Here is a 25,250-nt window from a genome sequence, read left to right on the forward strand (position 1 = left end):
GGGTTAGGGTTACTGAACACTCACCACTTTGAACTTGACGCTGCGGACAGGAGTGTTGGTGAAAGCCTGCCGGCTCTTCTGCAGGTAAAGTCTCCACATCTGACACAACACCTCGTCCTGCAACAGCACAGTCACACACATCGCTGCAGTGTTGCTGTGCTGTGATGTGATGAACAGTCTAGTTTGCTGAATAAAGGTGAAATCAAATGAAACCTCAGACCTTGAAGGCTGGACAGACTCCCAGTTGGAGCAGAGCGTCAGCCTGGTTTCTGAGGATGAACTGGAAACCTTCACAGATCATCCACTGGCGGCCATGTTCTGCAAAACAGAGACAGAGAGAGAGAGAGAGAGAGAGAGGAGAGAGCGAGAGAGAGAGAGAGAAGAGAGAGATGAGAGAGAGAGAGAAGAGAGAGAGAGAGAGAGAGAGAGAGAGAGAGAGAGAGACACACAGTAAAGAGGACAAATGTCTGTCCGTCCAAAACACCGACCAGCTGCTTTAATACAAAAAAATGAGACAATGATGTAGAAAAAACTGATTCCCTGGTTGTTCATGTTTCCATCATTTCACTTTAATGTGTCTTGCATGTTCTGCATGTTCTTGCAAAATTCTGACATGAGCCTGAAGTCCTGCGGTGTGAACGGAGCCTGAAGGAGAAGCACTTCAGTGTCTGGCCGTCTTTTTTTATTTCAAACACTAAAAGGAAACCGACAGAGTGTCAAAATCACAAACTCACATTAAAATAAACACAGAAACACACAGAGAGACCGACCAGGTTTCTTGAGTCTGATTCCCTTGGAGAGGGAGGAGATCCGGTTGGAGCCGATCATGAAGGACGTGTCCCACCACCTCCCTGGTCCTCTGGGGGTTTGGGCAGATTCACATGTTCAGTATACAGAAACACACACTGTATGAACCTTGTGAACTCCATGTATACCTGTGTAGAGTCACAGTACACCCAGCTACTGACATACTACTGCCGACTGTGGCAAACCAGGTAGAAGGCGGCACATGGGAACACACATGGGGTTTTGAGAGGGGGGGGGGGGGGGGGAGACATGTATGATGTTTCAAAATCTTTCCAATTCCAAAATGACATAATTCAAATAAAGTCACTTGAACCACTAGTCAGTGATACAAAGCCAGGATTTTCACACAAAACCCAGAAAAGCAGTGAGTCTCTCTCTCTCTCAATTCAATTAAATTCTCTCTCTCTCTGTCTGTCACACTCTCTCTCTCTCTGTCACACTCTCTCTGTCCCTCTCTCTCTCTCTCTGCCACTCTCTCTCTCTCTGTCCCTCTCTCTCTCTCTGTCACACTCTCTCTCTCTCTCTGTCCCTCTCTCTGTCCCTCTCTCTCTCTCTCTCTGTCACACTCTCTCTGTCCCTCTCTCTCTCTCTGTCACACTCTCTCTCTCTCTCTGTCCCTCTCTCTCTCTCCCTCTCTCTGTCACACTCTCTCTGTCCCTCTCTCTCTCTCTCTCTGTCACACTCTCTCTGTCCCTCTCTCTCTGTCACACTCTCTCTCTCTGTGCCACACTCTCTCTCTCTCTCTGTCCCTCTCTCTCTCTCTCTGTCACACTCTCTCTCTCTCTGTCACACTCTCTCTCTCTGTCCCTCTCTCTCTCTCTGTTACACTCTCTCTCTCTCTCTGTGCCAGTCTCTCTCTCTCTCTATCCCTCTCTCTCTCTCTCTCTCTGTGCCACACACTCTCTCTCTCTCTCTGTCACACTCTCTCTCTCTGTCACACTCTCTCTCTCTGTCACTCTCTCTCTCTCTCTCTCTCTCTCTCCTGGAGCGCTCCCACAGTGAGAGAAACTACCAGGGTTGTAGGTTCGATTCCCATTCCCTCCCATGCTGAAATTGAATGAAAATTATAACGTAACTGAGCTTTGGATCAAAAAGTCCACCAAATGCTAGGCTTCTACAGTGACACCAATATGACCTCTGACCCCCCCCCCCCCACACACACACACACACACACAGTGGCATCCCATGTCCCCTCACCTCGATCACATTGTGGCAGGACTTGCAGTAGAAGCGTCCCTCGTCTGAAACGCCCCAGTGCACCGCCGAACACTGAGCACAGGGCTCCCTGTACCCGTCCTGTGGGGAACACACACACACACACACACACACACACACACACACACACGAAATGTACAGGAATATGTTGGTGCAGAGACAACTAACAGTAGTACAGTACACACTGACACACATGGTACAGGATATATGACAAACATTTTGACAGAAAAGCTGTGAAAACAACAAACTGATGTGCACTGTTTTTAAGCTTTTCTAATTTCTATAACTTCTACACCGCCTCTAGCCCCAGTACGTGTCGTTATCTCTTGTTTGGAGAGACCGTGACGTCGAACTTCATTAAAAAATCTGCCAATTTACTTTTGCTTTGCTTATCGGCAAATGTACACGCGTGTTAGAACATGACTTAAAAGCTTTACGGAATCTTTAGGGTCTTCTGGTAAATTCGGCATACAAGTGATTCACCAAGCAACCTTATTTTAATAACATTTCAACATTTAGAGTTGGTCCACACTGCTCGCTAGATAAGAAGCTGGTTTAATCAGTTGAAATGTTATTTAAATAAGCGCTGATTGTATAGTGTGTGTATGCCGAATTGAAGAGTGGCTCTTGTAGATACGTAAAAGGTCTTACATCATGTTATATAAAATATGTACGTCTGCCGATAAGCAAAATACCTTAAAACTGACACGTTTTTTAAAGGGGTTCGGCGTACCGCTCTCTCCATACAGGATAACGGAACCTATCGGCGTTAGCGGCAAGTAAACCTTCGTCATTATGTACAAACTTTATCTAACCATCAAAAATGTGCAGAATAAATTACCGTCTGCTCTTCGTCCATGTTGAGTAAAAGAAATCCGTCTGTCACCAGTTAGTCTCAAATGTTAGCTGGAACATCAACATGTGCGGTAGTTTGTTTAGGATTTAAAGGAAATGACGCCATCTTCGGTTTTCCGGTACTTCCCGCGGTGTGTTACATTCAAATCTGCCCCCCTCTGTGCAGGAACCAGGAAATTAAAAATCAAGCCAAAAATATGTTTAATAATTAATAATTTTACACCCCCGAAACGGTGAACCAAGGTTTACATGATTCTGTCATATTAGCGAGTTAAACTTGTTTTTATGTATAATAATAATAATTAAATAAAATATGTACTGATGATCTGTTGTCCCAAGAGCAATTAACTTAATTAACAAACTGCACTAATTTAGCCCTTCTCTCACTAATATGATGTTTTAGTTTTATTTGATTATTGATGGGATGTGATTTGTTTTATTGATGTGATCTACATGGGTGTGATTTAATTGGTGAGACCAAAGACGATTTTCCTGCCTTGGCTGGACAATAAAATATTCTATTCTCTATGCCTCTATTCTATTCTATTCTATTCTATTCTATTCTATTCTATACTATGATCACCACAGGGACTCGTCACAGCAGCAGAGAATAAGAAAGAGAAGGAGAAAGAGAAAGACTACTGAAGCATATACAGTATATGAATAAGCACAGAGTATAGGAGCAGATAAATAAATTACAGATACTAAAATACTGAAAATAATACAGAAAATAAATACATAGGAATAAAGATCATCATCCTCACTGACAGATTTACAGATTGAAAAGGATTTTGATAATAACCATTATCATCATAATCATCATTATTTATATAGCTTTTTTTTTTTTTTTTTTACTTCAAACATCAAACATCATACCCAGAAAATAAATTCAATCAAGTAAAATCAGAAGGCAGTAGAAGATAAAAGGATAAGAACAGAGGGTAAAAACAATAGAAAAGACGTACCAAAAATGTCTAAGATTTCATATATACTGTATATATAATAATAAGTCTTAAGAAGTGATTTAAGAGATGATCCTACAGTCACACTGCTGGTTCTGACAGATGCACGTCTGCCTGCAGAGGGCAACATGACCTTGCTGCTACAGCTGATGAGACAGAGGAACAGATGATCTGATTGATTATGTTGCAGAGAGACTGAAGAATAAGAATAAGTGATCAGTTGGACAGCAGAGAGACCTGCAGACTGAAGAAGAGATCTGTGAACCTGAATGATATGAATCACAATCACAGTGCTGCCAAATCACAGTAAATCTGTACATTTAGAGACAAAATAACCAACAGTGACTGACTGTAACAGATAATAATTCAATAGATACCATTGAAAGTTTACATTAAGCCCCGTCTCCTGTCAATCAACCCAGTCAAACCAGAGCCAGACTCTTCCTCCAGCTACAGTCTGGAACATGAGACAGAAACTAAAGCTAGATTTAAACTGCTGCTCTCTTCTTCACTGGGAGGAACTCCTAATATTTAGACAGAGTTTGATTCAGAATATTTACTGTGGAAAACAACTGAGACGAAGGAAAAGTATCAAATATCTGCTAATGTGATAAAAACTGGAAAACCATCTGCAGTGATGGAGAACAGGAAGGGAATGAAGGAGATGAGGAGAAACTTTTATCAGAGTCTGTGGGAGTTGGAGAATGTTCCAGAGGAATGCAGCGGCATGTCGCCGCCTGCTGAGGAGGTCAGGGGTCAGGGGTCAGGGGTCAGAGGTCAGAGGTCAACATGGCAGAGCTGCTGACAGACGGATGCTCAGTGCTAAAAGGAAAAGCGAGGAAGGGACGATGTCATGAGAGCTGGGAACGCTGAAACGTCACGCAGGACAGGCATGCTGTACCACACACACACACACACACACACACACACACAGAAATAACATAATAACATCTAGAACCAGAAAAGTTTTTCCAGAAATTACTTCAAATGAATGGAATTACGATTGGGTTTTTTTCAAAATTCTCTTCAGAAATATTCATTTAATACTGAATAAATATTCCTCCCACCGCTGTCAGACTCTGTTTATCTCTATTTATCTCTCTATTTCCTCTCATTAAAGCTGCTGCAGGGAAGATCAGCAGGAAAGAGCAGCAGCAGCTTCCAGTCTCTCCGTCTGTTTTAACTGTTATGTTACAACAAGGAAATGAGGAGAGGAGAGGAGAGGAGAGGAGGAGAGGAGAGGAGAGGAGGGGTTTCCATGTTCTTCATTCTTCTCCTCAGAATAGATTATTAACCAGCAGAGTTGAACTGCTTATCCTTTAAATTGTTTATTTAAATATCCAGTATTCAATAAACATAATTCAGTAAATGTAGTAATAGGCTGTATGTCAGTCTCCATCTTTGTCCCTCAGCCTCACTGTGGTGTTTCTGCTCTGCTCTTCCCACAGATCACCTGTCAATCAAACAGTGTGGGCGGAGCTTGGATTTTCTGTTGATGCAGTTTGAGTTTCTCTTTTCTCTGTCTGTTCAGCCATGGTGGCTATCACTGCTCATGCTAACTACCCAGTTCTTCTTCTTCTGTTGATTCCAAACAAACCAGCAGACGGCAGGACTGTTTAGAACAGACAATGGAAAAGCTTTATGAACTGGATATAGGTTGGATCACTGTGGATTCTTATTTTACACAGCTTGCAATATCACAAACTTTACACACCCATTCACACCCAATACACTTGCTTTCCTCTTGCACAATATCATGCCAACTGCAATGGAGTGATGATGCTGAAATAAACTTGTGCACAAATCCAACCAGTAAGGTGTAAGAATTCACACCTGGAATGTTAAAGGTCGAGCCTGGCAGACTGTGAGCCTGAGTCAGTTAAGTAAGGTCAGTTCTCAGAGGTGGGGACTCGAGTCACATGACTTGGACTCGAGTCACATGACTTGGACTCGAGTCACAGTTGTAATCACTTGAGACTTGACTTGCTGCATGAAGAGAAGACTTGAGACTTGACTTGACTTGGGTTCTGGTGACTTGGGACTTGACTCTGACTTGTACTTTGATGACTTGAAAAGGTTTCTAAAGTCTTGACTTGAGATCTTGTGTTTGTGTAAATGACTTAGATTGAAAGTGATGAGATTTGTTCCAGCGGACGACTGAATTTAAATTCTGTTTTCTGAATTTGTATGGAATGATTGAATTTATTGAAGTTGAAACTGATTATAGAAATCAAACTCATGATGCTCTTACCAAGTTTTTATCCTATTAAAACCATATTGCATTGAAAAGTCCTAGATATTTAGTTTTCTTTAAGATATTAAATTGATACTGGACTCTTGATTTGTTCTGACTTGACTTGCTGTTCTACATTTAGACTTGGGACTTGACTTGAGACTTGTGCCTCAAGGCTTGAGACTGACTTGGTCACAGCTCTGTCAGTTCCTGTTCTGTCTCTCTGGTTCTCTTCTCTCTCTCTCTCATCACAGTCTGACTGATCAGGACTCTCTCACAGATCTGCATCATATCAACACCCGGCTCTCTGCTCAGCTGCTCTCAGCACCAGACTGTCTGCCAGCGTACATTCAGTTGATTCGGGTAAACCTGGGTGAAAAGCACTGTAAACACTGCAGTGGAGGCAGAAGTACTTAAGTCCTGTTTGCTAGCTGGCATCATGTACAGTATGACACACGGGGTTTTGGCTCTGTGATGGAGAGGAACTGTTGTGGAATATATGCAGACTTGGCTCGCCTCGCAGTAACACAAGAAGAGCAACTTAAGTTTGAAAACTTTGCAACTAGCAACCAGAGCGGACACTGTCATGGAGACCTACTGGAGAACTGTCTGTACATAACGTCTAAATATCAAGCAGCTGAGTCAGCTTGTTGTGGTGTGGCTGTAGATCCATTCAGTAACGTTCTCAGTAAAAGTGAATAGTGTGATAAGGTGGATTTGGTTACTGTGACACAGTAAACTGTCTTGTCTTTAGCCCTAGTCTCTACTCCAAAACACTCTGAGTTGTAGCTTGAGAAGAGTCAGCTCAGTTAACCTGAACAAACTGTTAGCTAGCTAACTAGCCGGCAAACACACTGATGTTAATGTGAACACGCTAACGCTAGTTGCTACTAGATACGTTAGCTAGTGTGCTAATCAGATGTGTTAACAACAAGACAGTGATGTTAGCTGACCAGATACTATGGTTAGCTAGCTAACAAGCTGACATTATCTAAACACTAAATCAATCAGATGGATCAGTGATGAAATGATCAGTTCAGTCAGAAACAGACAGAAATTAACCGTCTGTTCAATTCTGTTGAGACGACAGAAACACAGTCAGCTGTTCACAGAGCTGAGGACCTCCAACATGGAGGAGTTATGTCATCAGGGGTTGCTGTCAGTAGACCTCAGGCAGTCTGACTGGTCTCCAGCAGCAGGAGGCGGTCTGTCTGTCTGTCTGTCTGTCTCTCTGTCTGTCTGCCTGTCTGTCTCTCTGTCTCTCTGTCTGTCTGTCTCTCTGTCTGTCTGTCTGTCTGTCTGTCTGTCTCTCTGTCTGCCTGTCTCTCTGCCTGTCTGTCTGCCTGTCTGTCTGTCTGTCTCTCTGTCTGTCTGCCTGCCTGTCTGTCTGTCTGTCTGTCTGTCTGTCTGCCTGTCTGTCTGCCTGCCTGCCTGTCTGTCTGTCTGTCTGTCTGTCTGTCTGTCTGCCTGTCTGTCTGCCTGCCTGCCTGTCTGTCTGCAGCTCTTTAAACCAAAGCTGAGAGGCAAATTCCTGTATAACTGCTTTCTTAAATTCTGTATTCTCAAAATCTCAAACAGCTCAAAAGCCTCAGAATGTGAGAGCTTTCCTACCACTGTAATAATAATAATAATAATAATAATAATAATAATAATAATCTTTGTTTCTAAAGCACCTTTCAGAAATGGTTTGCAGCTCAAAGTTCTGGACATAAAATAGAACATTAAAAGAAGTAAAGACACATAACACTGATATAACACATAACAGATCATATCGTCCTTTAAATCACTTCTTAAAACTCACTTTTACATGAAGGCCTTCTCATAGTTTTATTGATTTATTCTTTATTTACTCCCTTTACCTGTTTTATCTCTATCTTTCTTATGGTAACCACCAATATAAACAAAGATCAATTCTGCCTTTAGAAAGCATTACTGTCCGTGTTTATTTCTGTCATCGTATCTCTTCCCTCAGTCTCACACTCACCATGATGTGAACTGTGAATTCACACTGAAGATTCATGTCGGTCTAAGCAAAGTGTGTGAACTGGATTTCACAAAAGAAAAGGAATGTGAAGTGAGTTCGGGTGGCGTCGCCCTCTACCACACCCACACACACACACACACACACACACACACACACACACGCACACAGACACACACACACACGCACACAGACACACACACACACACACACACACACACACCTGGTTGTTCTAATGGGCGGTTTCTTTCGAACAGCAGCTGTTTGGCAGGAGTTTACCTTGTAATGGCTTTTTACAGTTTTATATTACAGTAGTATTTTTTTAAATAATTTTTCCATTAAATGTTCATCATAATTTTGCTAGGCATAACAAAAAATATTTCTACATTTTTCAAATACAACTGCTACTATCATTATTAATAATAATAGGGAATAATATATTTTTTTTATCTATATAGCGTCAAGATATAGCCTACGGTATTCCAAGATATTCCAAGATACTACTAGTAATAATAATAATAAAGAGAGAATAAGATTCTTGTAATACCAAGAAAGGTGTGTATGTGCGTGTGCGCGCGCTCGCGCGCGCGCATGAGTGGGCGTGTGGTGACGTGCTCTTACTTGTATGAGGAACTCCCATTTCATTAAAACCTCGCCCTTTTTGCCTCTCTATTGGTTACATTTTTCGCGGTAAAAGGAAACGTCACAGCATACCTCACTCTTATTGGTCAAAATCCACCTGGTAGGCGGGTCTCCTCGTCGTTCTCAGTTGAAGTTGTCTATTTTTCTCACTTCCTCGATTCGAGCTCAGAGTGGAAGATCGGATTTACCTTTTGTGGGGCAAAAATTGTCTAATTTATTAAACTCGGAGTCTTACGGTGAGTTATATGACTTGTCGATGTTATTTGGATGTGAGTGCTGTAACGGAAAATCTGAATTGCACTGCAATCTTAGAAATTTGAAGGCTTATCTTACTGCTGTCTTTCTTTTGATAGTAGCCCGGTGTTAGCAGGCTTCGGTAGGTCGGCTACCGTTAGCGGCTGCCGTGCGTGAAAGGACTGGTAGCTAGCTACTGTTAGCAAGCGAGGGAGGGACGAAAACGGTTTCAAGGGGTTCGTTGTGTTATTCAGCGACAATTGCTGCTGACTCGATTCACTTGACATTGACATTCACTAACCATGAGCCGCGATGATGTTCCACACTGGTGTAACATTAGCAAAATTAGATCTTTTGAATCCATCTAACACTAATCCCCATCAGTTTCATGGATGCTCTTCAGGCTAACATTAGCTGCAAGGAATGAGGCAAACTCAGGCCAGCAGTCAGGTAAAACTATAATATGAACTGGTGCATGTAGCTCGACACTGCAGTTAGAAAAATGTACTAACTAGCTGTCAGCATAGTCCCGGTACGTTCCGTACTCCCGTGTATCGAGACAGTGTTACCGAACTCTATTCAAAAATCTGCTAATTTAATACTGCCGTGCATATCTGCTAATATTTATCTTGTAAACCAAAAATTAAAACCTTTTCTTAATCATTAGGAGCCAGCCTTCAAATCTGCTACCATCCAATATACCAAGCATCACTTTAAGTCGGTAAAATGTGAACAATTTTCTATCCGTTTCGCTTGTTAACTGCCACCATCTTCCTCGTCAAAGTACACCGGGATGGGCGGTAGCGAAGGGTGAGCCACTTCTAAAACGTGAGATTGTATTGCAATGAAGGGCCGCCTGGTTAATCATCAGTATGCCGAATTTACCAGGCTAACCTTTAGATGTTTAAACCGTCTTTATTTATTTTCTACCAGGTATGAGCCTTTGCTCATAAACAAGGCAGCATTAAATTGCCAGATGTTTGAAAGGAGTTTGATCTATTGTTCTCTCCATGTGAGACAGCCGCACATTATCAGGGCTGCCAAGCTACCTGCTATCTGTTCACAATCAATATTGTGTTTGCTAAGTTTCACCTGCTGCACATATGGATTACAGGTTTTCTCATAGTCTTGAGTTGCAGTTCATGTTATTTTCCATCCTAATATTCTTTCAATCCTTTTTTCCTTTGTGTTATTAGGTGTCCAGCAAAAGACAAAACACGTCAGAGCAGTAAAGCCAGTTGAACCAGCTAAACTATCCCACCACTCCCAGTCACCTCCCTCCTGTGGTGGTTCCCCTCCACGGAGTCTGTGGACTTCACATACTGTAAAACCACAAGCAACAAGGGCTTGAACACAACAAACACACATATCAAACATGGATAAGTCCGATCTGGTCGACAAAGCCAAGATGGCCGAGCAGATGGAGAGGTACGACGACATGACCTCCTTCATGAAGCAGGTGGTGGAGCAGGAGGGCGAGCTGGAGATGGACTGGAGGAACCTGCTGTCGGTGGCCTACAAGAACGTGGTGGGCGCCCGGCGGTCTGCCTGGAGGGTCATCTCCTCCATCGAGCAGAAGAAAGACTGCATGAACCCCGAGTTTACGAAGACGTACCGGGAGAAGATCGAGCAGGAGCTGAAAGACATCTGCAACGAAGTCCTGGTGAGTAAATATCACATCAGATGGGAATAACCGTCTGAACCGCCCGGCGGTTAAGATCAGACTTGGTTTTCTGTAGGCTTTGGTTGCTTCTGATCAGCTTTTTCCCACTTAACAAACGTGGACTTGTGAGTTCATGTTTTACAGCAAACCAAACCCGGCAATGCCAACCACTAACCAAAAATCCAGCTGGTACTAGAACATAGCGGGGGCTTGTCAAGGCATTGTAAGAGTTATAATCATAACACGGCCAGAAAATCCTTCCTTCCTTTTTGGTTTTATTTGAACACTTTACTGCAGGTATTTCTTTGTTGGTGATGTCAGAATCAAGGAAGTGAGAGAAATCTGGGCCCATCGCCAAAACCCGAGTTTACCAGCTGAAAGCAGAGTGAATGGGATTTTCTAGTAGGAAGCTTGTGTCTGTCGTCTTTCCCATGTGACATGAATAACCAAAGCTTTGAGATGAGGGGGAGTAAAAGTGATATATCACCTCTTCACTAGACATTTCTGTTGGATCACTACTCAAATTTCCTATCTTACCTGTTCTATTGTGAAAATGTGACTTTTATATTTCTGTCAGTCACAGGCTGAGCTGTGCCAGAGACTCTTGATGTTGTCTTGGTAGCCATAGAGTACTTGATGCCCCTTTAATACACCAACAAGTCATGCAAGTGACAAGTTTCAAAATGAAAAACCTCAACGAACTAGTGAAACCACTGAGTGTTGGTGACGCTCCAAAGGTGATGATACATGGGAGATTTCTGGCATTTGGACATTGATGGACATTTGGACTTAATAGTTCCTTTTTATAAAAGGAGCTTAAAATTCTTGAAATGACTCTTTGCCAGAATGACCAGTCTGTCCACACAGTCTGGCTTTAGAGATGCTCGTTAGCATGAGAAAACAGATATCTTTGTCTAAAGAGGAGATAAAAGCAAAATGGTTAAAATATTTTTAGCCAGAATAACCAGTCTGTCCACACTATGTTGCCCTTTGGCATGTGACAGTTTTGCTACCAGCGCTTTTTGCTGGAATACACGGGAACTTATGGTGACATCGTGACACATAATTCTGCTGTCTAAACTGATGATAACAAGCATATTTTATTTAACAACTGATAAAATGAGGTATGAAATATTTTAAGGAATATTATTTTAAAATTTCAGTTTTGTTTGCCATCGTAACTAACATTACTTAAAATTGGTGCACGAGCCATTTTCAAATGGTAAACATGGATAATTTTTCTTGCTTCATTGCCTAGCTACACAAGCTCCGCCTCCCATAGTGTCTGACAACAACGCATTGGCTAATTAGACTGCTTGGAGTTGCTTTGACTTACTGGAGCTGTGTGTGTGTGTGTGTGTGTGTGTGTGTGTGTGTGTCTTGTCTGTCTGTCTCCCCGCAGTGTTCATGACGATGTAAAATCAAAGTATGGGGCAAAAAAGACGTTTTTCTGCATGTCTTTGTACCAGTTACGATCTTTCACAGTGTAAACGTAGTGTATCTTGCACATGGAAACTGAACTTCAAAATAAAAGCCCCCAGTACACTGCGTTTACTCGCACTTCACAAACTAGACTCTAGAATAAACTTGATTGCCTCAAATCAATACTGAAAAAGGTATTTGTATTTATATATATATATATATATATTTGGTAACGGTATTGAAATCAAGCTACTGCTACTGAAAAATTGAGAACGAAACCCAGTCCTCTGTGTCTGGTGTCTATATATAGACCCCACTGTCCTTTGTACAATAGTAGTTGCCCTTGTAGTTGGGTATACTCTGGGTTTGCTTTCATATTTCTGCTTCATACCGTCTCCTACACATCTGAGCGTCCAGTCTGTGACAGTATGAAGCTGGCTGACTGATGATGTCATCGTCTGCAGCTCCCCCCCGCCTATAGGCTTTGACCTTGCAGTGTCACCGCTGTGATATCATCAGGAGCGATGCAGAAACGCTGCAGCAGGAGATTCTCTGAGCCGCGCTGCAGTGGACTGACCTTCCTCCTGTCAGTACATGTTCAGACTGTTCCTGTCAGAGCGGCACCTCCCTCCTCCACTGAAGTTTCCCAGAATATTGAGTCATCACACTGGAAATCAACAGCGACCATATATGTTGGTAGACTTTGACTAGAGCTGAACAATTATTAAAAAATCGCGATATGAACTTCTGCAATTTCCAAATCTCAGAGGCTGCAGTTAATTTTGTCAGAGAGAGTTTGGTACCAACTGGATTTCTAAACAAGGAGTTTCAGAGCTGCAGGTGATCTTTGGTCCATGAATCAAAACCTTTCATCAGACTCAAACTCAGTAAATCTGCACATTCACAGCTATTTTTTTTTTTTTCAACAAAATCACTTTTCTTTAAACAATTTCTAAATAAATGTATGACGAGAAAAACGTGTGATGATATGAATCACAGTTTAAATCGCAATTGCAAAATTCTTTCAGCCCTAATTTTGACAGTCTGATAAGTCGGGGCATGTTCACAGCCAGCGTGTTCGGAGCGGTTCAGTCAAACTCTGGAGCGTTTACTCCTTAGTTCCTTAGTTCTGTTCTTTGGCGAGAGGTGAGAGCGATGCCGTTCGAACCCGGCTGCCACCACCTGCACCGACACGGACCGAGATGAGTCAGTGCAGGAAAATCCAGTGTGAACGTACGTCGCCTGGACGGTGACTCCTGTGTGACGTGAAGGCAGCGGTAACGCAGGGAAACCCCTGGGTGGTTCGCCCGGGACGAGGCTGTGACCTTTGCTCTCTGTTCCTGCTGTTGGCCGACTGTTACTCCTGCTGTCTTATTTATAGAGCTGACAAAAAATTCTAATTGTGATAATTTGACAGAACATTTGGAAATTGCAAAATATTGCGATTTAGATTTTTTTTCCGATGAATTGTTATTTACACACCAGATCTGTGGTGGTGCGTTCACACTGCGAGCGACTTGGTGGATAGATAAGAGTGGCGTCATCAAACAGGCCACGCCCACCAAGTGCGGTACAATCTTCCCCGCTCTATCTCTATGGGCAGAACAAATCAACATTTTCTGTGCTTGCTTTTTCTGTGTTCTGATAATTTATGTGAAATGTATATGGTGTAAATAATTTGTTACCTTTTAACAGTCATCAAAGAACTGCATTATCATTAAAATTTTTATTTTCTGGAAGTCACAAAATGCTAACAAGCTAGCAAACTTCCGTTCAAGAGAGGAGTCATGTTTCATTTTGACACTTCAAGAAAAATTATTTTAATGATCCTGCTGCTGTTTGACAACCGTGAAAATGTAACGACAAATTATTTACACCAAATCCATTTCAAATAAATTATTAGAACACAGAAAAAACGTCGATTTACTGTTTTGCTCATAGAAACTGAACAGGGTTTCGCACTCGTACCGCACTTTGCAGGCGCGGCCTTTTTGCCGTGTTATTATCTGTTGGTCGCTCTGTCCCATCAGACTGCGCGGCGTGAGAGGCTCTGATGGTAAATCATGTATTTTGTTCTGCTTCGGTATTGCCTTTCATAACGTTTCATCGTTTTGACAAGCTACCATAGCTAGCTCGCCAGGCAGCAAAGATAAAAACCACAAACCTCCTTCAGAGCTTCCTGTCGACCCGGCGGTGGATCAGCCGTTCCCCAAGCTTCGTGTTGGAGTCGTTTCTTCCTGTCGTCTTTCAAATACACGTTGTAGAGAACTGGGAAGCTTTGAACGGCTGGAAACAACTTCTCCATTCTGAACTGCTGTTCATGAAGCTAAATCACATCAAACAAGGAAGCGCAGAAATCTGACGGTGAAAAGTTCAGCTGTGGAGCGTCGTTAACGCAGTTACATGCGGTGATGTAATTTCATTTTTTTCATACACAACTCCCATTCATTTCTAATGTGAGATTAGTTTGCCTGATTACACCCCTGTATGGGCCATATGCTCTATACAGTGTCTCCCATTGTTCCCCGGTTCACCAGCTCCTGAGGAAGTGTGTGTGTGTGTGTGTGTGTCACCTCTCTATAAATAGGTCAGGAGATATTAGTGCTGTTGGCAGATTAAGAGATGTTGGTGCAAAGCTTAGCTGCATTGTTGAGCTTAGCATAGACCGGGCTCGTCCTTTTATAAATCCAACCTACAGACTCTAATGGGGGGGAATGGTGTCATAAATAAGTGCTGGTGTTTGTTTTAATCTGCTTGGAGCGCCAGATGGGTGGGGTTTGTCACGTAGTGTGCCAGAAAGTTTATACAATATATAATTGTATGGAAAGTATCTGAATGTCAGTTTATTATCCTTTTCTCTCAGGGACAGAAAAAAAGTCCCTTTCATCACCCTGCTTAGTTTTTATTTTAAGATAGTTTTCAATTCAGTTAACCCAGATAATGATGTAATAACATAATGTAATACATTTAATATCAGACTTCTCTCTGCCCAGCCTTTTGGTTAAGTGTATCTGTTTATATCAGCTTATCTGATAAAACAACATTTTTCTTTCATTTAAACAACCATGCACCTTTGCAATTCTGGTGTGTTTCTGAAAGGGTTTCATGGGGTGTGTTAGGGTGCGGCGTGTGTGTGTGTGATGGGGGAGGGGTCAAACCTGCTCAACCTGTTGTGAGCCGCGCAAACCTTCAAGTATAAACACGAAGACCATTTCAATCTGAATTACAGGGTGTTTCCATGACGGGAAGCTTCCCATGCAGAGTGTTCAGACTGTCTGTGTGTGTGTGTGTGTGTGTGTGTGTGTGTGTGTGTGTCTGCTTTGCATTGAAGCAGTCAAACACAGCAATACACACACACACACACACACACACACACACACACACACACACACACACACACACACACATCCTGTAGAGCATGGCACCAGCGCTGGCAGGATGGTTGGGTTTAGTTCCACCTCGTCTTCATGGTGTCATTTCCTGTCTTTGAATGTCTGCATCTTGCTGTGTGAGAAGCTGCAACCCTAATTCAAAGGAGAGTGTGTGTGTGTGTGTGTTCCTGCTTTCAGAGCGTACAGGTCAGTGTATGCAGCATCTGTGCGCTCCAGTTCTCTTCCCTCCTGGCCATCTGTTAGAGGGAAACCATCATGGCCCCTTTCAGCTGAATGCTCTGATTACATAACTTAATGCTGCTCAGTGTTTCTGCACTCAGCAGTACGACGACAACAACAACAACAACAACAACACGACCACCAGGACAGGAACAGGCCTCTAGAGATGGGACGATATATCCAAATTCAATATATCTCAATTCAAAACGGTGCCAATCCATCTGGTGTGTCAGGAACATGAATGGTGATATCAGCTCCATGTTATTCTGCTGTCAGGAACATGAATGGTGATATCAGCTCCATGTTATTCTGCTGTCAGGAACATGAATGGTGATATCAGCTCCATGTTATTCTGCTGTCAGGAACATGAATGGTGATATCAGCTCCATGTTATTCTGCTGTCAGGAACATGAATGGTGATATCAGCTCCATGTTATTCTGCTGTAGTAATCACTAATGAGACTCTTGACCATCACAGTTTCACAAGCTCTCCATCCAAATTATATTATTGTCACTTTGTAATGACATTTTTAAATTTGTTGTTTACATTCTAGCAGCCAATGGCATCGCTAGAAAGATTTGAGTCTCAGAAATCAGACTTTGTTGTCACTGAACTTGTATTGATCACATCGTATCGTGGTCAACGTCTTGAGGTTCTCTCATACTGTAAAACCAGATGTTAGTAGTGAGTTTCTTCCTCCATCGTCTTCTGAAGGTTTCGAAGCTGCAGATTGTGTTTACGGTCGCCGCCATGTTGACATTTTTTTTTTTGGAGCCGGAGCAACCAAAGAGCGGAAGAGGGCGGAGCCAATGTGGAGGGGGCGGAGTTTGCCTGCCTCCACCTGCTATTGGTCCATAGTCGACCTGTCGATCACTTGGAGAACAACCCCGTTTTATAACCGTTATATCCCGTTAATGACGCAATTATTTTTAAAATCTCCATAAGGCCACACATTAGAAGTGAAATTAGCTGCTGAGGCCAAAACCTCTTGTGTAAAAAAAATGTATTGACGTTACATTTGTATCAGAAGTTGACTTCATGGAGTTGGAGGTTTGGAGTCTTTCTTGACGTTAGAGGAGCTGCTGCTGCCCACACGTGTCCCGCCCGGGCCCTCTGCCGACACAAAGCCACGCTCAGCTCGGTGATGACATCATCAGGAAGCGCCCTCTGTGTCCGCTGCAGCTGAGTGAGGCTGCTGGTGGGACGGCAGGATGTGCAGGAGGGGTGTTCACACAGGAAGAGGCTGGCTTACAGTTCACTGTGGTCTGAACAGGGGATACAACTAGAAAAACTGACTTCACAGTGAACATGCTTGACTTTATCTTAAATTTGACCGTTTTTATGCCAAAAAAATTGCACATATCCAGTGTTTCCCCTCAGGATTTTATTCTCATCAGGGTGTAAAAGCCTCCGAAACTGAAATTTAGAGCATCATGGGACACTAAAACTCTCCACTGAAACACAGGAGGATGGTGATAGTAAAGGATATTGATGCAGACTTGTGAGGAAGGAACCTGATCAAAATGTCTCGGTAGAATCGGTTCAGGTCTTCCCGTAGACGACCAGTGTGGTATTGATCAATTGGAATCAATCAAACTGCATCATATCAGACTGGACCAGATCCCATTTTTGATAAAGACAAGATCTTTTTTTCCAGAGCGCTGGCTGTTCTTTCCAGTTTTTGTGGAGTTTTTTTAGGCTTTTTTGCGTCTCATTCTGTCTCCACTTTCTGATCTGAACCTCCAGCCTCTACTCGTCCTCTACCGGTGCGTCTACTGTTGCTCTGTCCTGGTTTCAGCTGAGTTCAGTCTGGTTTATCTCTATCTGGGTCGTCCTGCACCTCCAGCCACAGGAAGCTCTCCTTCACATTTATAGCTCTTTATACCAGCTGGGTTTGAAGATCCGTCTCTGTCTGCGTCTCTCTCTCTCTTTTTCTTTCTTTCTTTCTTTCTTCCTTTCTTTCTTTCTTTCTTTTGCATATCTCGTGCATATCCAAATCTGCAGGTTGAGTCCATGTTATCTGCTCCTGTAATTTGAATATCTTTGATAAGGTGACAAGTTTCTACACACCTAGACACGTTCTGTACATATGCCTGGCCTTCTGTAGGTCTGCTAATGAGAATAAAACATATTTTTACATGTTGTAATTCCACATTATTATTCTCATTTGTTGTATCTTGCACAATTTTTTTTTTATATATATATGTATAATTTTTCATACTGCACACATTTCCTTTTTGGTGTATTTTCATGTTGTGCATATTTCTTTTTTCTCTGCTACTACTTCTGCTATTTTACACACTCTTTTAATGCTGTAATCCATACACTACCAGTTAAAAGTTTGGACACACCACATTTTTCTTTATTTTTACTATTTTCCACATTTTAGAAGAACAGTGAAGACTCAAAACTGTGAAATAACACAAATGGAATTATGCAGCGACCAAAAAAGTGTTAAAACAAATCAAAACTATCTTATATTTTAGATTCTTTGCCTTGATGGAAAGGCAAAGACTTTGGAAGGAAATTCATACATAGGATCAACCTCACTATTTATATTTGTCTAAGAAACTCATTTCAAGCATTTAAGCAGAAGCCTTTAGATCAGAATGCTTTAAGAGAATGAAACACAGAACATTCAATTCACTCATTTTCTTCCTCTCGTCTTTCTCTTCTAAGAACCGTTCGAACATCAATACTGAAACCGAGAGTAGATGCGGTGTGAGGCGAGTTTTGTTTTAACTCCTCTCCTCTCCCTGTTTCTCTTCCTCTTCTGCTCACCAGGAGCTGCTGGACAGCCACCTGATCAAGAAGGCGGGAGACGTGGAGGGCGCCGTCTTCTACCTGAAGATGAAGGGAGACTACCACCGGTACCTGGCCGAGGTCGCCTCCGGAGACGACCGAGACAGTGAGTCCCGTCCGGAGACGCTCGAGAGGTTGAGACCTCCCGCTCTGAAATAGGGGCTGAAAGATATTGACAAAAAAAAATGAATTACAATTATTTGAAAGAATATTACCACTGCAAAGTTTTTTAGAACTTCCAAATTGTTTAAAGAAAAGTGATTTTGTTAAAAAAGAAAAAAATAGATGTAATATAATTTGGACTAACGGTATACAGTGCCATGAAAAGTCTGTACACCCCTTGAGTTTTTGCACAATTTGTAGGGCTACAAAATTACATTAAAATTAAATTATTTTGTTTTTTTGTTTTCTATTACACTAAAGTAATGAGAAAATTCTAGATATTTTTATGAAGTTAGAAAATTCCAATACATGAAAACTAGGGTGTGCAAAAGTAAGTTCACCTCTTATTTCATTAGAGCTAAATTGTGTTACTGACAATATTTGATCAACATTTCATATCTTAATACTGCTCAGATCTCATATTCAGGTTGTAGCTATAGGTTTTGAACATTATTTGCCATTCAAAACTGTTTAATTTGAAACATGAAGACCTGGACCCCAATGCCACCAATAAGTGAACCTCACATTCCACATTATACTCCTGTTTTCTGAGACTGAATCGTCCCACACCCTGAAATCCACTGAGGCTCCATAGAGACTGCAATTTTGAATGGCAAATAGTGTTCAAAACCTATAGCTACAACCTGAATTTCATTATAAAAATCATTTTGTAGCCCGTCAAATTGTTTATTCACCCGTCAGTTTATCTCTACAAACTGTATATTCATCAGTTTGTTGCGGTGGGATCGCTGGATAAATAAAGGCGCTCAGGGAGACGCCGGCCCTTCTGGCAAGCAGAAAAAAATAGAAATAAAACGTAAACGTGAACCGCCGATGGGTTTGACGGCCATCATCATCATCGTCATCGTCGTGCTCTTCTTCTGTGGTTGCAGAGACGGTGGCGAAGGCCCAGGAGGCGTACGAGTTGGCCTACCAGAAGGCTTCGGAGAGCGGGGACATGAAGCCCACGCACCCCATCCGCCTCGGCCTCGCCCTCAACTTCTCCGTCTTCTACTACGAGATCGCAGGGAACTCCGAGAAGGCCTGCCAGCTCGCCAAACAGGTTCCTCCTCCCGTCTCTCTCTCTCTTGTTCCCACACTCTCTCTGTCTTTCTTTCATTCTTTCTTTCTTTCATTCTCTCTCTCGCTCTCTCTCTCTCTTAGAGCGAGATATGGAGCTGATGTCTTTTCTTTTTTAATTAAAAATCAGATCTGGTCCACTCTGTTATGATGCAGTTTGAGTGATTTAAATGGTTATTGTAGAATTAATCAATACTACACTTGTTATCTATGGGAAAACCTTAACTTGAACTGATTCTACTGAGACGTTCTGATCAGATTCCACACAGTATGTCAGCAGCAGCATTCTGGGTATTCTTGAGTTTTAGTGTCTGAATACTTGGATATTTTTTTTCTTTTTTGACATGAAAATGGTCAAATGTATATTATATTCATATTTGAATATACTGACAAGCAAATAAACATGTAATCAAACAAATTGCATCATATTCATCATATTGGAGGTGGACAACACAGACTGACTGAAACACAATTTTAAAGAACTGATACATGCTCTCATCCTGATTTAGGAACCCTATTTTCTAGCATTTTCTTCATGATTACCTGTGATTGTTTTAAAGTGCTGTATTAATTGGTGTGTGTGTGTGTGTGTGTGTGTGTGTGTGTGTGTTTGTTGTGTCTGCAGGCGTTCGATGACTCCATTGCGGAGCTGGACACGCTGAATGAATCCTCCTATAAAGACAGCACACTGATCATGCAGCTGCTCAGAGACAACCTCACAGTGAGTCTGCTTCTACTTCTGTTTCTATCTCTACTTTTCTTTTACTGCTTTTACTTACTTATACAGTTATCGGGCTCAAACCAGTGTTTCCTAGCAGCCGATGGAGGGAGAGGGAGAGACAAACGTTATATTGAGGCCGTGATTTACTGTAACGTCACATGACCTGCAGTTCGATTTGTTCTGTTCATGCACACAAGATCTGTTTCATTCCCTCGATTCGGTTAATACCTGTCCTCTGTTCTGCTTAATTTGTACGCACTGAAAACATTTTGTTCTGTCAGTTTGTTTTTATTTTTATGTTCTCACAAATTCATAATTTGTGCCCACAAAATAGTTATATTCTCACATTTAAAACGGCACATCAGTTATTCCAAAAAGCCGAGCCGTCGATTTCAACACAGCCGGGCCAGCGCTGCGTTTCAGAAGAAATCACCGTAATGTGACTGACTATGAGCTTACGACACATTTTATATTTCGAGAGTATAATTTCAGTATTTCGAGGGAGCATTTTGGAAACGTGTGGAGCGCACGTCAACAGCACAAATTGAGGAAACAAATTGTGTCTCATATGCACAAATAAACCAAAATGAAGTTTCATATTAACCAAATCGAGGGAATGAAATGTATCTCGTGTGCACGAATACAACAACATGAAGGTTCGAATTACACGTTGTAGTAAACATAAATAATGTTTCTCCCAGGCTCCGTAGTTTCCTCTGTATTCATGCAGCAGGGAAATTAGCACCACTTCTTAAAAAAAAATGTGAAATTAAAATCAGCATCTAAAACTAAAATAAGTGTAGTCCAAATGCTGTAGAAGTAATGATTTTATTATGATTTAAAAAAACATCTTTAGCGTTACAACCTCAACTTGAAATCACCGCTGAAAAGGAGGAAAGTGAATCGTTCTCAGTGCATTGTGGGAAGAGCAGTTCATTCCCTCTTGAAGAAAATAAAGTTATGACACAGTCTGATACCCTTGGATTTTTATTTTTCATATTGTTTGTGAAAAGCTTATTATTCATCTGGTAGCTGGCTGGTTCAGTTCTAAGCTTAAAAAACAAACATTATATAGAAACTTAAGTTATATATTGGGATTTTCTGAGTTTTCTGAAACGTTGAATTGGATATTTTCTTCCATCGAGGCCATATTTCCATAATTTCTTCCATCATCTTCCATCATGGCCGCTCCAGCACATTTCAGTGTTTGTTTCAGTGTGTCAGTACTGAAGGTTAACGCCCGGTGTGTCAGTACTGAAGGTTAACGCCCGGTGTGTCTGTACTGAAGGTTAACGCCCGGTGTGTCTGTACTGAAGGTTAACGCCCGGTGTGTCTGTACTGAAGGTTAACGCCCGGTGTGTCTGTACTGAAGGTTAACGCCCGGTGTGTCTGTACTGAAGGTTAACGCCCGGTGTGTCTGTCAGTGTGTCTGTACTGAAGGTTAACGCCCGGTGTGTCTGTGTCAGTGTGTCTGTACTGAAGGTTAACGTCCAGTGTGTCTGTCAGTGTGTCTGTACTGAAGGTTAACGCCCGGTGTGTCTGTACTGAAGGTTAACGCCCGGTGTGTCTGTACTGAAGGTTAACGCCCGGTGTGTCTGTACTGAAGGTTAACGCCCGGTGTGTCTGTACTGAAGGTTAACGCCCGGTGTGTCTGTCAGTGTGTCTGTACTGAAGGTTAACGCCCGGTGTGTCTGTGTCAGTGTGTCTGTACTGAAGGTTAACGTCCAGTGTGTCTGTCAGTGTGTCTGTACTGAAGGTTAACGCCCAGTGTGTCTGTCAGTGTGTCTGTACTGAAGGTTAACGCCCAGTGTGTCTGTACTGAAGGTTAACGCCCAGTGTGTCTGTACTGAAGGTTAACGCCCGGTGTGTCTGTCAGTGTGTCTGTACTGAAGGTTAACGCCCAGTGTGTCTGTCAGTGTGTCTGTACTGAAGGTTAACGCCCGGTGTGTCTGTCAGTGTGTCTGTACTGAAGGTTAACGCCCGGTGTGTCAGTACTGAAGGTTAACGCCCGGTGTGTCAGTACTGAAGGTTAACGCCCGGTGTGTCTGTGTCAGTGTGTCAGTACTGAAGGTTAACGCCCGGTGTGTCTGTGTCAGTGTGTCAGTACTGAAGGTTAACGCCCGGTGTGTCTGTGTCAGTGTGTCAGTACTGAAGGTTAACGCCCGGTGTGTCTGTGTCAGTGTGTCTGTACTGAAGGTTAACACCCGGTGTGTCTGTGTCAGTGTGTCAGTACTGAAGGTTAACGCCCGGTGTGTTTGTTTCAGCTGTGGACGTCTGAGACGGCGGCGGAGGAGAGCGAGGGCGGCGAGGCCGGCGAGGGCGGCGAGGCCGAGAAGAACGACTGACGCTCCGCCACAAAAAACTTTTTACACTTCTCCATTCCTCACTGAAACTCCACTTGAAATTGTTCTAGTATCGAGCGAACGTTGTTGCGTCTGGAAAGTCGGATCATTGATCATTGATAGTTTTCGGCTCTTGGCTCTCGGCGGTTTATTGGGGGAAAATATGATTTCTAGTAATATTTGTTCTTCCTGTTGTGGTGCGTGTGTCTCCTGGTGTAGAAGAGTTACTGCTAGCTTCACCTGATATCCAACACTGTCTGCTTCACATGAGGGAATCGTGTGTGTGTGTGTGTGTGTGTGTGTGTGTGGGGCTGGGCGATATGTTCTCTTTTTTTTCCAATATTGAGATATATCACAATATGGCTTACGTATGCAAAATCACATTAAAATAAATAATAAGTAATCAAAATGATGTTCACTGAATGGTAATGTTAGGTGTGATGTCAAACAAAATATTCCTTAAAATGTTTCATACCTCATTTTGTCAGTTTTTACATTAATTTGCTTGCTATCATGAGTTTAGACGGCAGAACTGAGTCACGGATTCCACTGAAAGACGATAAACATTGAACTATTGCCCAGTCCTGTGTGTGTGTGTGTGTGTGTGTGTGTGTGTGTGTGTGTGCAGCAGCCTGGCTCCATATGAACGAACAGATTCTGGCGGACTTTGTGCTTCTGTTGCGTCTTTCCGAACTTCCCCGTGCGTTCACACTGCGAGCGTCCCGGTCGACGTGCCGCTCTGTCCTGACTGGTTGTGGGCGTGGCCGGTTGCTTTGTGGGCGGGGCCAGAGGCTCCGGTCTGCAGATCCTGTGTTTTCAACAGGCATATCAAATGTTTCACTGCTTTGGTATTGCCATTCGTAGTGTTTTACGTCGTTTAAATCATAAACATAGCTGACTAATTAGCAAGCGTTAATTGGGTGTTCATCTAAAAATAAAATGACGATAAATCAACTCTTCTCCCAGCTTCGTTTTTGGGATTGATTATCCCAGGGTCGGACTGATATCCGTTTTTGAAAGCCAATATCGATATTTTCAGATTGAAGCTGCTGATAGCCACCGATATTCAATATTTCAAAATTTTTCCATTTTCATGCCAATAAGATTCCCAATATTTAGTGTTTCCTCCAGAGTTTTCTTCTCCTCAGGGAGGAAAAGCCTCTGAAACAACATTCAGAGCATCATGGGACACTAAAACTCTCCACTGAAACCAGACTGATTTGTTCAGCAGCTCTTTAAGGCCGAGAGTCTCATCATATCACAGGTGGACGATATCTGATATTTAATATAAAGCCAATATCGGCTCCGTATATCAGTCTGACCCTGGTTTATTCCTGTCGTCTTTCTGGGAAGCTTTGAACAGCTGGAATCAACTTCTACATTTAGTAGGGATTAGGGAAACAAAATTGCAAAACGCAGAAATCTGATTGGCTGCTGACGGACGGACAGACGCTGACTCGTCGGTCGTGTCGTCGGCGGTGTGAACGCACGGTCAGGACGATGAAACGCGACTTGTCGACTGTTACTGTTTCGCTTCGTGTCGTCTGTACGATGTTGAGGATCTCGGTGGCGGCCGGCCGGCGTACGACACTGCAAACAAAACTACGGGAAGCCAAAGGGGTCAGAAACGTCCCGTCCGAACATCTGGGTGCGTAAAGCATGAGGGATTAGGAACGTAGCGTTGCTCTTAGACAGGGGAAATTAGTTTTTTGAAGATGGTATTTGGGGCATTATTTTGCCTTTTATTGGACACTGGAAAGCGGAGAGCGAGGGGGACGACATGCGACGAAGGTCCCGGGCCGCGTTCGAGCCTAGGATGATGCGGTTACACGGTACGCGTAAAGTTTGATTCGAAACGCCTGAAATTCCAGCCGAGTCCCCGCTGTCAGACAGGTGATTTCAGGCGTTTTGACATCAGTTTTCGCCCCGTTTGAGAGACACGCTGCGGTGTAATTTCACTCGTAGGCGTTTCTGACCCCTTTGGCTTTCCGTACAAACACTCCCTAGTTACTCTCTGTTACTGTAAACATGTCTGACCAGGAAACAGCGGCGCTTTATAGAGAAGAAGAAGAAACATCAGCTGAGAAGCGGCGCCGCAGGCCCTGTTCACTCCGTTCACTCTGTTCACTCACTCTTCCCGGTTCGGTCCAGTCTGACCTCCTGCTGCAGGTCTGTTGTCATGGCGACGCGTCCGCTCCGCCTGGTGATGGAGATTCAACCACTATTGTGTTTTGGGTTTATTTCACTTTATTTTTCTTTCTTTTTTTTTATGCTAATCATTGGTTGTAGTCCCTGAAGCCTTGTGAAACTGTTTCATACCCGATGTGACAAGAAATAAAAACTGCCATTTTCTAAATCCAAAGTTTGTGTGAGTTCAGTTTTGTGTGTCTGTAGTTTTCCCAGAATGACGCCGGACGATGGCGCTTCCCAAAATGTTGCTGAGGTGTAAGACGGGAACCAATCAGCTTTCGGTGCGGTTGTTAACTTAATTTTGTGCTCTTTTCTCGTGTCTTATGT

General features: G+C 42.7%; 2 protein-coding genes across 2 annotated transcripts in view; one reads left to right on the forward strand and one right to left on the reverse strand.

Annotated features, from left to right (window-relative positions):
• Nucleotides 1–2,982, reverse strand: part of taf1b (TATA box binding protein (Tbp)-associated factor, RNA polymerase I, B) — a 16,486-nt gene extending 13,504 nt beyond the window's left edge. The window contains exons 1-5 of the mRNA XM_078290057.1: nt 2,864–2,982; nt 2,005–2,103; nt 771–859; nt 221–318; nt 25–117 (exon numbers count right to left, since the gene is read on the reverse strand). Coding sequence (XP_078146183.1) covers nt 25–117; nt 221–318; nt 771–828 — 249 coding nt within the window. The 5' untranslated portion in view covers nt 829–859; nt 2,005–2,103; nt 2,864–2,982. The remainder of the gene's footprint in view (nt 1–24; nt 118–220; nt 319–770; nt 860–2,004; nt 2,104–2,863) is intronic.
• A 5,873-nt stretch (nt 2,983–8,855) lies between these two features.
• On the forward strand, nt 8,856–25,095 carry ywhaqa (tyrosine 3-monooxygenase/tryptophan 5-monooxygenase activation protein, theta polypeptide a). Its single transcript, XM_071918264.2, has 6 exons — nt 8,856–8,931; nt 10,126–10,592; nt 18,411–18,534; nt 19,484–19,653; nt 20,296–20,391; nt 22,656–25,095. Exons 2-6 carry the CDS (start codon nt 10,305–10,307, stop codon nt 22,734–22,736), a joined length of 759 nt encoding a protein of 252 aa, XP_071774365.1. The 5' UTR covers nt 8,856–8,931; nt 10,126–10,304; the 3' UTR covers nt 22,737–25,095.
• Nucleotides 25,096–25,250: the final 155 nt, after the last annotated feature.

The sequence above is a fragment of the Centroberyx gerrardi genome, chromosome 18 (assembly GCF_048128805.1).
Source record: "Centroberyx gerrardi isolate f3 chromosome 18, fCenGer3.hap1.cur.20231027, whole genome shotgun sequence".
NCBI lineage: Eukaryota > Metazoa > Chordata > Actinopteri > Beryciformes > Berycidae > Centroberyx > Centroberyx gerrardi.